This window comes from Phalangium opilio, unplaced genomic scaffold (genome assembly GCF_054372755.1).
Source record: "Phalangium opilio isolate 3A_F unplaced genomic scaffold, DU_Popi_V2 ptg000113l_1, whole genome shotgun sequence".
Lineage (NCBI taxonomy): Eukaryota > Metazoa > Arthropoda > Arachnida > Opiliones > Phalangiidae > Phalangium > Phalangium opilio.
The window spans coordinates 1,988,511-2,001,940 of NW_028324209.1; the positions used below are offsets into that span (position 1 = coordinate 1,988,511).

General features: G+C 39.1%; 1 protein-coding gene across 6 annotated transcripts in view; it reads right to left on the reverse strand.

The window, feature by feature from the left end:
• Window positions 1-13,430, reverse strand: part of LOC149623258 (uncharacterized) — a 45,469-nt gene that overhangs the window by 10,370 nt on the left and 21,669 nt on the right. The window contains exons 4-12 of one of the 6 annotated variants that reach the window (XM_089853212.1): window positions 10,817-10,888; window positions 9,380-9,451; window positions 7,715-7,858; window positions 6,795-6,866; window positions 5,616-5,690; window positions 4,407-4,478; window positions 2,914-3,057; window positions 2,472-2,678; window positions 2,251-2,394 (exon numbers count right to left, since the gene is read on the reverse strand). In XM_089853212.1, coding sequence (XP_089709338.1) covers window positions 2,251-2,394; window positions 2,472-2,678; window positions 2,914-3,057; window positions 4,407-4,478; window positions 5,616-5,690; window positions 6,795-6,866; window positions 7,715-7,858; window positions 9,380-9,451; window positions 10,817-10,888 — 1,002 coding nt within the window. Of the gene's footprint in view, window positions 1-2,250; window positions 2,395-2,471; window positions 2,679-2,913; window positions 3,058-3,134; window positions 3,266-4,406; window positions 4,479-5,615; window positions 5,691-6,794; window positions 6,867-7,714; window positions 7,859-9,379; window positions 9,452-10,816; window positions 10,889-13,430 lie in introns of those variants that run through there. The other 5 variants (XM_089853213.1, XM_089853214.1, XM_089853215.1 and 2 more) reach the window with 5 other exon arrangements.

Genomic DNA, 13,430 nt, shown 5'->3' on the forward strand with positions numbered 1-13,430 from the left:
TCGTTTGTTTTTTCGGCCTTGGTCCAAACCAAGACGTTTTTATATAATACAGTTGGTTATATAATCGATTTTGAGTCTAAAATGTTCTAGGATATTTTGCCCTATCGGCTAAGGTTTACAAGTTACGATTGGAGTGTAAATGTTGAAGGAGAGAGGGATGGAGTAGGAACCTCCATACCTTTAACCAAGAAGCGATATCTAGTTTATTAGTGAGAAGGTATAAATTCGCCACATTTCTAGCTTTATCTCCAGTCCAAACGTAGGTCCGGAGTTAATCTCCGCCTCTAAATTACAACCAGCATCTCATTGGTTCTTGGACACTTACGTCAGCGCGACGCGAATGACGAAAATTACGTATTTTCCGACAGAGGAGAGGCGAAATTGCCCGGCTTCCTTTAACAACCCCCCCCCCCCGTATTTTGAAAGGGGTCTGGGACTATGGCGCGCGAATACTTAGGCATCATATACCTTATCGTTCTCCCTAGAAAACTAGATATCGCTTCTTGCTATAACGTTGCAGTCTATAGATAGTTTTCACACATGGAGGATTCATACCATCTACACCAGGAGGCCGGGCTATCTGGAGGACAAAAACCCGTCTGCTTTTGTCCTCCAGATAGCCCGGCTTCCTGGTGAAAATGGTATGAATCCTCCATGAGTGAAAACTATCTATACCCCATCTACGGAACGGTAACGAAGTTCTCCCAGCATCCTCAGCGTTTCGGTAGGGTCGTACGGTACAGAAATGTCGAGGACGCCCCATGTGTCTTAAAATATTAAGCTAGTTCTCATACAAATACAATGGCACTATGCGGCAGTACTTATCAAATCTTATCATTCCCACAATATTTAAATTCCTGAATGCGTTCTTTAAATTGCATTTCATCAATTTAAGAAGAAAAATAAGCGCACGAATCTTCGCTACAAAGTAAAAGACAATATTCCCATATTCCTAGTAACGTCAATGAATTCTTGAAGAAATAAAAAAAAATATATTGGAACATTTGGAACCTTAAAAAAAAGGGGGAGTAAGCAGAAAATCAATAGAATCCTATCGTAGACTGATTTCTTTTCCAGATTGCAAAATAATCGTAAAAATAAAAATAAATATTTCGTAGTCCAAAAAATATTTCGCCTATTTCCAGCCCTTTCCGGACGCTGAAAAAAAACTATTAAAGCAGGAAGGAGAAAACGTTTTTTTGAAAATATTTGAATTTTTTTGTCATTTCTTAGCAATACAAAAAAGCTTTACCACTTTTTCTTTATATATGCTTTTTTAGATTCAACAGAAACGAACCTAATCTAAAGATTCGAAAGCTCCGACGCTGCACTCAAAAAAAGGGGACAATGGCACTTAACATATTTTTGTCAATAACTTATGTTTTAAACCAAAAAAATTTACGACCGAAAAATAAAGCCCTACTTCTAAATATTACGCCTTCTTATATACAGGGTGTTTCCAAGAAGTAATATCTAGTTTACTAGGGAGAAGGTATAAGATGCCTAAGTATTCGCGCGCCATAGTCCCAGTCCCCCTTTCAAAATACAAGGGGGGACGTAAAAGGAGGCCGGGCTATTTAGCATCTCCTCAGTCGGAAAATACGTAATTTTCGTCATTAGCGGCGCGCTGACGTGCATGAGTTTTCAAGAACCAATGAGATGCTGGTTGTAATTTAGAGGCAGCGGGGATTAACTCCGGACCTACGATAAAGCTAGAAATGTGGCGAATTTGTACCTTCTCTTAAAGCCTCTTAAACTATGGGATAGGTTCTTTGGACGATTTCGATTCGAAAATGTAACTTCTATGACATTTTGTCGTCCGGGTCACTGTTTTCGAGTTATGTTTAGAGTATTTTACGGAAGACCCCTTAAAATTATGCGTAAAATACTCCAATATTAACTTGAAAACAGTGGCCCGAACAGTAAATTGTCCTAGAAGTTACATTTTCGACTCAAAGAACACCATGCATAATTTTTTGACAGAAATTTCAGAAACACCCTGTATATATTAGCAAAGGGGTCACCATTTTATAAGATGGCCTCAGATTTATTTATACATTTCAAAATTGTCTTAGAATAACTCTTAAAATTTTATTTAAATGGCTAAGCCTAACGCAAATAAAATTATGTCTAAAAAGTAATAATAATAATAAACGCGAGGTTTACTGGAAGTCAGCTTATCCGCAGACACGGAGGTATTGCACGTTTTGGCAATTTAGGGGCAAGAGGGTTTAAAATTTTGAAACTTACAGAACTAGAAGTTTCTTTAGTCCAATTAACGTCTCATCTTTGACTTGTCGCACACGATTGTTGCTGAGCATAAGATCAATCAACTCGCCTTGATATTTGAAAGGACTGCCATTCAATTCGCTGATATAGTTGGAACTTAAATCGCTGTAAATAACAATGAAAACAAAACTCGCGTATATTATTAGGCCTTAGATGTTAAGGTTCGTTTTTGAAATACTTACAGTAATCTTAATTGCGTACAGCCTGTCAAGTTCGGCAGATTATAGATTTCGTTTAACTTGAGATTCAAACTTTTGAGGTGCGGAACGTTGGAACACAGGTCATGGGGAACGCTTTTAATCTTTCCACGGTCGAGTCTGAGATGTTCCAGAGCAGTCGTCCCTTCCAAATCCAAGAATTCTTCCAGATGTCGGACGTCAGATAACGTACTGTAATTATAGGGTATAAGCTAAGCCTAAATAAACAAACGTGTCAACCTATTTGACAGGAAGGACGAGGAGACATTGAGTTTAATTACGGTGATCGAACTGTTTAGCCTAAATAAAATAAGTTAAGCCTATCCACGCCAAGTCAGGAAGAATAAAGAGTCACTAAGCCTAACTATATCCACGAATTACCAAAGACAAAAGAGTCACTAAGCCTAATTACGACGACGAAACTTACAGCTTTTTAAGATTCGGTAGATGACTGAAAGTTTTCCGTCCAACTGAGGAAATTGGATTACCGCTAACATCGACAACAGCCAATTGTTGATTAGTTTCAAAATCACCATCGTGCAACGTGTGAATATAATTCGAAGCAAAGGTCCTACAAAAAAAATTTGACAAAACCGCAAAGTTATTCACTATACCACAATCCCTTGAAAGTAAGACGATATTCAATACATATATTCCAAAATCAAATAAAAAAAAGTTGAAAACTAGACCCGAGGCAGTTTAAACTTTAGGCCTATTCTACTGGAGATTTTAGGCCTAAAAAATATATAAAAGGAAATTTCCGGATAAAATGGCAAAATACATCAAGAGAGGAAAAACAGAGGGAAACTGAAGATATCCGTAACTCGGTATGGCTGCAGCTTTGAGTTCCGCGTGACTAGCTTGTATACGAGCGAGTTATCCTCAATTCCCTCGGGTCAAATCAGCTCTTGTTCTTTCCGTTAGGCCTTCCTTTTCTTAAAAATACCAAAAGGCTGGGTGGGAAAAGACAGAGAAAGAGCTAGAAAAATGTCCCTGGAGAAACTCGAGTTGATTTTCTAGGAGAAACTATCTATCCGCGTAAGGAAACCGAACAGCTGACGCCATGGACGCGCGGTCAGCGATATAACATTGGTAGAGTTTTCTCAAACGTTAAATATATTTTAGTTCCAGAGTCAGTTAGTAATAAAGTGTGGCATTCCTTTTAGAAGGTTATGACCTTCTGGATCTATTTCATTTTAGATATTTAATAAGATTTTATCGTTTTTCTGAACGAGATTTTTCGGAATGAAATTACTAAACTGGTAAACCTTTCAAAACAAGTTTATAAGATATGTTCCACTAAGTATGACACTTCCTACACTTGGTAATGCTAGAGACTTACAGCTCGAGCTAGTTGGAAAACGACAAGCGATAATTGCAGACTACACTCGGTTTTGCAGTCCATCTTCCTAAATATTTAGCCTGTACTAATCCTTTAACAGCGCCTCATAGATTTACGAGACACTATGACCTTTCACCTACGTCACTTCGTGACAAGCTCTCAGTAACCAGTGACAAACTTATGGAACAGAACTTATGCTTTTACGAATAGAACAGTTGGTATGTTTTGTAGATGGAATGGTTAAGATAGTTTCCCACCCTTCTATATCTGGTTTCATTAAGTAATGGGATGGTATTTCCCCTCAACATTTCAATCTACAACAGGCCGATTTGGAGCAATTTATTGCTGAATTGTTTTAGCGCAACTAAGAAACTTTTCCGAGATTTTCTATAATAGTTCTGGCTCTAAAAAAACCAATTATGAACTTTGTAAAGATCTGAGAAGACATTGGGAAGAACTTTCGAAATTAAATCGCGCTAACTTAGAAAGAAGCTGATTTTGCCCGGTTTAAGAACGGGTTTCTATGGGGAATTGTTCCCAATTTAAGATTGCAACCGTGAGAAAAGAGAGAGACTTACAATTCTCGCAGAGCACGTAGACCTCGAATTGCTTTGCCGGGAATTCCTCGTAGACGGTTATTGTTGATTTCACTGGAAAGATATTACTGTATTTCTTTACCAAAGTTTGAAAAACACTATAAATTCGATAGATAACATTTCCCAATACCCCCCAAACCAAAATACACGTTTCAAACGTGTAACTTTTGCAACAAGGCCTAAAATATTTTTAAAAATTAATTTCTGCCAAAAATTACTTCTGATCTTCTGTTTAGAAATACGAAGTCCATGGTTAAAACCAGAAGGGGATAATAGAAGAAGGATCCCACTCTGTATCCTCTTAATACTTCAGTTATGTAACATGATTCTTTCCAGGCTAACCCTTTAAGTTTGCTCTCCTGCTCAACAAACTTTAGATGGGCATCGTACCGTACAAGGGTGTATTCAATAACTGTTTGCTTCTAAATCCTCTGCAATCAACTCACAAACCTTGATTGCCTTGACGTGGGACAAAACGCACAAGCGCATGCGCCTTGGCAAATAGTTAAGCAGCGCTAATAGAGTAATGAAGGGGGAACCATTTATCGCGTATGTGATTCGGTTTAGTAACCTTGCTCCAAATGTAAAATGATGTTGGGAAGAATCATGTTACAATTACCCCGCTTTGTGGTACACTTCTCTCGAACTGAATTATTATATACTTCTGCTAAAACTAATGTTAAACCGTTGTTAGGGGTGTGAAAAGAGGAGCGTAATCTTTCAATTAACTTAATGAACACGCTTTAATTATAGCCTATAGTTCTGGTTCTAAAATGGCTAAAACGCAAGCCCTTTCGTATCTCTAGAGAGAGAGAGTCGAGTCAAAGTTTGAAGTTTGTCAAGCTTTTCTGGAATCCAGGGCTCGAGCGCGACACCCGACAAGGTATCTCCTAAAACCCTGATATTGAGTAAACAAGAGCAGTCGTTAAACCACGCGCTAATGGGCCCGCCAAATTTTCGCGCGTTTTAACATCAGAATTCCTGGTATAATTCCAGACTATACGTATAATAGTACATAGTTAAGCCTAACTCTTACAAATAATTAAATTTGTCCTGGAACACGAATACTGGAACAACGTTAGATGCGTTGGAATGACATTTGAACGAGGTGAATTCAATCGTTAATAGATTTGGGCTTAACGAGAAATGCTAGAGTCTGGAATGTTAGTTCAGTGTTAAAAATTAGCTTACAGTATCTGAAGGGAGTCCTCTAGACCGGCGAAAGCATCGTCTGATACGTTATCGATTTTGTTTTCCTTTAGGAACCTGTAATATACGGAATAAATATATATAATTTCGTCCGAATTTGGCCCGAACTTAAACTGGTCATAACTTTTGATCGAAGGTACTTAGAATAAAATTGAAGGTACCAGTTAAAACTATACATTAGGTAGAGTAATTGTCGCAAGTATCACGAGACACGCGTTTAAAATCTCACGGCGATAGTTACATAAGTTTTTAAGATATGTTCCATAAGTATGACACTTCATATACTTTGTAATGCTAGAGACTTACTAATGAGAGCTAGTTCGAGAACGACAAGCGAGAATTGACAACACGCGGTTTTGCTGTCCATCTTCCTATTTAGTCTGTACTAAGACTTTGACAGCGCCTCACCAGGCGTCGTTTTATGAGAATCTATGTCGTTTCACCTACGTCACTTCGTGATAAACTCAGTAACCAGCGATAAACTTATGGAACATATCTTATGAACGCATGATAGAAGCAAAATATTACACATGTCCCATACTAGGCCAAAATTAAACTTGCCATAACTTTTGAACTAATATAATTTGACAAAAATTTATGATACCAGATAAAACTGGACATAATGTGGAGTAAGAACTACAAGTATCACAAACTTCGCATTAAAAATAACCTCATCGTGATCGAATTAAATTCGTACCAAAATCCCATGTCCCGCATCTTAAACTTATCCAAAAAAATGAGAGTAAAACGAGAAACTACATTCCGAAACCAAATAAATTCGTTACATCACAAACACGACCCATATCCTAAAACAAACAATCTAATCTAACTGATTTAAGCTTATAAGACTTAATTCGAGTTTGACCCCGTATAACCCTAACCCCAAAGGAGTCAGCTAGTCGATAGAATGAATTAAGTGACCATAAAAAGGAAACCCAAAAAAGAAACACATTACACATTATATTGGGATAACATTGGAAGGGAAGGAGGAAAAATGGCTCGGGTACCCTCTCAGCCAGTACTTGGCATATATCGGCTTAATCTAAAAGTACTTAAAAGAGTTGGGGAGCTAGAAACCCCTTTTTTCCTAACAGCTCCTGGTGCGGCGGCTACTGACTAGCTCTTAACGTCATAATAACGTAACGACTTTCGATAACTTACAGAATAACGAGCTTGGTCAAGTTCCGGAACGCCCCTCCCGGAAGCGAACGAATTTGATTGGTCGCCAAATTCCTGAGTGACGAAAAAAAAGAACGAAATATAAAAAAAAACTGTCTGATAAGCCTTGGCTTGCATAGTTAGGCCTAGATTGTAATTACGGTATTCAGAGGGCTGGAAGTATTGCCGATTTTTATTCCCTTAGGTTCCACCCCGAGTATGCGCTGAAGTTAAAGGTGCCCTACCCTTATAACCCTAATTGATTTTACTACAAAGGAACTTGATTGGTTTGGTGTCAACTTGGATTGTTGATAAGGAGCAAATCATAACACCCGAAATTAGTTAAGAAAACCACCCAGGGGAAATAAACACAATCTAGGACTCGGCTTTTACGAGAAGCAGACAAAGCGATAAAATAATAATACTGGACTACCTGTAGGCCTCGTCTGTTTAACTTTGCCTATCGAAAAGTTTGCCAAAGTTTCGGCAGAGTTGATTAGATATTGCTAAAGTTGTCGATGGAATTGCACCCTGGAGAATGTAACGTATCACAGGCGCTAAGCCTAATTTTAACATCATAAAAGTGCTTATGTCACGGTTCTATCTTCAACTCGGAGATACTTAAGAGAACCTAGTTTTAAGAGGCGTCAGCATTTTCAGACAACACACGTGTCTACGACCCTTATGAAATTAGGCCTAAAAGACGTTCGGTAAATGTCGATACCGCAAATAAAACAAACCCGATGATTCTGCACAGGGAATATCTGCTAAGCCTATTTAGGGATAAGCCTGGACATAAAACAAAAACCCAACAACAATATTTATACCAGTACGTTAAGCCTAATGTTTGTCTTGCGAAGGAAAAAAGAAACACTGGACACTGTACAAAAAGCGGACGATATATATCTATATAGGACACTTACAATACATCTAACTTGTCGAGCGATTGCAAAGCCAATACGGGGACTTCGCTAAGCCTATTTTGGTCCAGAAAGAGTCGAACTAGGTTCGTCAAAGAGGCAACTGAGTCCGAAGTGACGTTGGAAATCTGGTTGCCGCTCAACCGCCTAGGGTATAAACCAGCGCGAGAATTTCGTTAAGTCCGACAAAAATCTTTTCTTCCATGCCAAAAACAGAAAGAATAACCCTATCAAAAAACGGTGCCTAGGGAATTTAATGGTATCAACGCGCTCGCAAAAAAAAAAAATCGAATAGAGGGGGAGGAGTAGCATAGATATTGGTGATTATTTTGCTTCTATACGTATTTATTTTCTATTCCTTCGGGGTCATTGACTAGAGTAAATTCAATACAAAAGCTGGTGGGTAGGTTTTTGCCGCTGTCTTGCCTTCAAGATGTTGACAGGATACGTTTTCTTTTATAATACAACTCAGACTGTGGAAATAAATACTATATTTACTTCTATAGTCGGCGAATATTTCGGTGTATGGATAGGCTTTGAATGAAAAGACTTAACTCAAAAGTTAAATACAGGGTTCGATAACTTTGACAATCGCGTAACATTTTTCTTTTTCGAAAAATTTGACAGAAAGACGAACGAGGTTAAGTTGAACTTCGAGAAGGGAGGGTTGTTTTACTGACGTATTTCGTTTCTTAACCCTAAATTCCAAAAACTGAATGAATAAGCATAAATCTTCCCAAGACTTGACCACGAGAAATTTTAAACTCAAACATCTAAATCTTACATAATCCCCAAACTAAAATTTGCGTAGATTTTAAAAAGTTCCAAGACTAATTTAAACTAATTATGCAATCAAAACTAATTATCTAAGCCTAATCACCTAAATTACTAATTAAGCTTAACCTTCCTGGAATAAGAAGTTAACCTTATTATGAGCAAGTACATTTACGCAACAGAACACAAAACTTCAGTTAAGTTGACAGAAAGTAAAAATGAAAATGCGCATCGATAAAACATTAAGCTCTATCAACAGTTCGAAGGAAAAAATAAATACGAAATAGCGGAACAGAAATCTCCGATAGTTTTTTTTAGATTTGTCCAGCCCTGTTGGTCCCACTGTAATATCCCAGTATCCCTAATGGATGGGAACTCGACATGGGGAACAGATTTGGCGGGAAAGAAGATAAAATAAATAGAGCAAGAGACCAACCAAGACGGGGCTGCGAAGAGTTAGAAACGCGCACGAGCCAAGCAGCCACACGATGTTAGAAGGAGAAAATACTGGGAAAAGGGGGTCAAAGAATCCGCTAGATATCCAAATGCGCCCCGATAGAAATACGGATTAAGGCCCAAGGAAGGAATAGGGATGTTAGAGGGTGATTTCTAGGGCGGGAGAATGAATATGGGATGGTAAGAGGGTGACCAATATAGGAGGAAAGTCATCGATTATAGGTCTAATTATTCGGAGCACGGATCTGTTAGGGATGAAACGCGGGAAGCTCGAAATGAAAAGGATGGAGAAGGGAGAACTTTAGCCTAAACTTAAGGGATGCGGAAAGATACGCTCTTCGGGGATGGGTTAGGGTTAAAAAAAAAAGAAATTATATAGAATAGAAAGACAGTTTTCCAGAAGCGAGAGAAAGAGAAGAACGAGCAAGACACACTCACAGAGCTTCGAGACGCGAGAGATGGTAGAAAGAGTCAGTTGGGATGAGGGAAAACGAGTTATCGTGAAGAGACCTGAAAGAAATTAAGCTAATTAAGCTAATTACGCTAATTAGGAAGTCGCGATGATGAAGGGGATTTTGCACCCGGGAGTGTAACCTTTAAGACTTTGGGACTCGCTCGCTTCTAAGAGGTTGGGGTCCGGAGACTACGCCAACTACTTGGGAAGGAAAATGCACGGGGTAAGTACCGAGTGAAAGAGGGAGTTGGGATCAAAGTTGGTGTTGAAGAAAATACGGAAGAGTAGTCTGAGGTGATGAGGTAATCAGCTTCTCAAACTCAAAGGGATAGTGTACTATATAATTTGGTAAAAACACGCTTGCCACACAAAATGTTTATAATCAAAGTCCACGACTATTTACCGTTATCATCCCTTAACTTATAGGCCAGCAGTTGGCCAACGTTGACAGTATATTTTTAAGAATAGTACTTCTACGAATCAACTTTTCAGATTATATTTATTGTTACGTGCAAAGCTGTAATATCAAATGTTGAACTTTTCGTAATGCCAATAAATGGTACCCACTAAAATTGAATTCCCTGAACAATGGTAACCATAAACTATAAACAGTTCAGTATCCCTTTGATCCTATTTTGACATCTAAATATAAATAGCAAGAAGTCAAAATTGACCCGGAACCGGAAGAAATTCCTAATGGAAGTCAGACCTATTTTTTACCAATTGACAATAAAAAAAACCCCAATACATCTCCAAACATAAACCAAAAAAAAAATCACATACACTAAATCTCAAAGTCAAGATCTAGCCTGGTCTATTCATCCTTTGACACAAAGAAATAAATAAATAAATAAAGTTAAATAAATTTCCCTCATTGGTAAAGAGCAATTCCTTTAAAACGAACTCCCCGAGCTCCTCCTTCCATAATTTCAAGTGGTTTGGGAAAAATCCGCGGAAAATATATTACATTTTTAAGTTAACAAACAAACCCCCAAAGAAAAAAAAATAACTCAAAAGTTCTGTTCAAAAATAAGACTAATGTTAGAACATAAATTACATTCTCTGGGAAAACCGGGGGTGTATACAAAATTATCCGCAAAATTCGTTTCTATCCGGCTACTCGCATCGCCTCAAGAGACGAATGTACATTGGAATTTAGTTTGGGATGAAGATGGGTTAGGGAAGAGCAAGAGCGTGCAAGAGAGAAGGGACTCTCAGAGGCTGAAAGCGTCCCTGAAGAGATAGCGAGGACGGGTTTACGAGAACCCGGAGTTAAGGAAAAGGAGAGAGAGAGTCAGAGAGCATTACGTACGAGTCTGAGTGTAAGTGGACTCAAACATATACTGGACATAAGCATTTGAGTAACTACTTTAGCAAATCAGAACAGCTAGTATGGTATACAAGATAAAACCGAAACTCACAAAGTCTTGAGTCTCTCCAGTCCAGAAAAGACATCCCTGTGCAATTGCGTCAAATTGTTGGAACCCAAGTTTCTAGGGGGGGGGAGGGGGGGAGAGAGAGAGAGGGAGGGGGGGGAGAGAGAGAGAGAGAGAGAGAGAGAGAGAGAGAGAGAGAGAGAGAGAGAGAGAGAGAGAGAGAGAGAGATAAGGGTATTTCTGTATGTTATGGTTATTACCATCCAAGAGAAAGAGAGAAAGAATGAACTAAAAACGATACGGCGGAGGAATAAACAATTTAAAGCCTAATAGATATATTAGATATGAAAGTAGTTTAGGTCTAAGTATACTAGTGTCCAGATATTCTCGAGAGAAAATAGTGGAGGATCGAATTCAATTGACCCCATACGTGATATTGTCATAATGGACCCCAGAGATTTTCGATATTACGTCACCTTGCAGTGTAATCAGAACTATATTGGAAGATACTTTCAGCCTAAGAGCAACTTCGGATTGACTCACATCTCCAGGGTTACCACAGATTTTGTCTGACCGCCGAAGTTATTTTCCCTGACCGATTTTCCCACATTTGTCGAGTCTAAAAATGGCTAATATCAAGAGAAAATAGAAGAGAGTATAATGCTTGGGTCAAAATTTAACTTTAGCCCTGCTTTCTACAAAGTTTGAGGGGAGTCCTGTTTTTATCACCCCCCCCCCGATAACTTCAAGTAGCCAATCAGGAGAAAATTAGCGCTCCGCCGCCTCTAAGCGGCCATAGTCTGCTTTGTTGGAAGTATTCTCTCTCTAAAAGCTGTGAGGAGGCCATCTGGGAGGTGTGCGCTAGAGCGATATAAAAATAACCAGAAGTGAGATGAGACTAGAAGTATCGAGCTAACCAAATTCTTCACTCGGCGAAAGTGAATATTCTTGATAACACACGAACGGTTGGCCCTCTAGTAGCGGTTTTATGAATTTTCCCTCCAAAAATTGAGACGCTCGCGGTGGTAGACGGCCGAACTAGATTCAAGGAGCTGCGTCCGTGTTCGGCCGCTTTAGGTTGAGGGGGTAGGAAATGTTTTTGGAACTCGACCAATTTTTTTCTCAGTAGTGTAGGCGCTAGGGAAGCGGCATAAAATCCTCAAATTTGTTCACTAGTGCCAGGATTCACTATCAATGCTAGAGCCCTTCACTTCTAGTCTCATCTCACTTCTGATATTACCTAAAATAACTCATGCTAGTATTACTATAGGACAACCATTTTCAGAATTGAATTTCAGATTTTCCAGATATTGTAGCAACCCTGTGTCCGTTCGTGATAAGCCAGCCAGATAAAAGACCCTAAAATGGATCTTTCTGAATCTCAATCCCCCTTCTTCAATTCTATTTTAGATTGGCTCTTATTCCGTCTCTATATATAGACGTCATCTATGGCTGGCACCGATGGAGTCGGCCAACTAAACCAACCCAAACACTTTTTCCACAATAGTTTCGAGATGCCCGAAGCAGTCTTTCCGATATAAAAAGACCTCAAAAGAGAGGGTATATACGAGGAACGTCAAGAGGTGTTGGAAAAAGAGTGGCTATATATAGGGGTGGACTCTACGTGCCATTAGGCCTAATGGCTGTATTAAGAAACGAGTTCCCGCCAAAATTGTAAGAGTGGGGGGTTTCCCTGAAATCGATGACAGCCATTGCTCTGGCCAGGAATATGAACAGAGTTTATACGCAACGTCAAAGATAGGCCTATCGGGGTACGTAACAGTTAGGCTAAGTGCCTTGGCCACTTTGACTAGATTGACTCGCGTCCATTGGGGTAGAGCCAATGCGTTGAAAGGTGAGGGGATATACAAAATACAGTTTCAAGCCTACTAGAAATACGTAGCATAGGCTCATTTGGGTCTATAAAAAGTTACAAGCCTCAATTTCGTAAAGGCACGGGGTACATGTACCTCATAAATAAATAACACCAGCATAGACTGGATGGATCACGTAGTATCAAATGCAAATAGAAGTAACGGCAAGCGAGGAAGTATGAAAAACGTTGGCACGTTCATTCACGTAAAAATGTATTTACTGCCTCCCGCGGTATACTAGGGAACTAAAACTTTAGATAGCGCGAGTAGGCGGGAAAGCAAACTAGGAAATCTATGATAATTTATAAAAATCAAACACATTCCGCAAATACCTCAAAAGCCGAATAACTTTCCCCAGAGAGATATAATAATAAATTAGACCAAATAAGCTTAAGAGAAAGAGATTAAGATATCGTAGTAAACGTCATAGCGAGTATTACTACTTAAAGGCCGACTTCCAGCGAAAAGAGTTCTAGCGAACTGAAAACCGAGCATCGAGTCTAACAATGGAGAGACCGTGCCGATTTTCGAATCCCCGCTGGGGTAAAAGATGGAAGAGTTCTAGCTAATTGAAAGTCGTGCAATGTGGTATAGCGAACTGAAGATACACAACACAGAATTTCCTTCAGGGGAAAGCGAAAATTCGAGAGGAAATAAATTTAAAAGGATTTCTATTGTTCATCTTCAGTTGGCTAGAACCACATTGCACGGCTTTCAGTTAGCTAGAACCCTTCCAACCTTTGCAACGGGATTCGAAAATCGGCACGGTCTCCCCATTGTTAGTC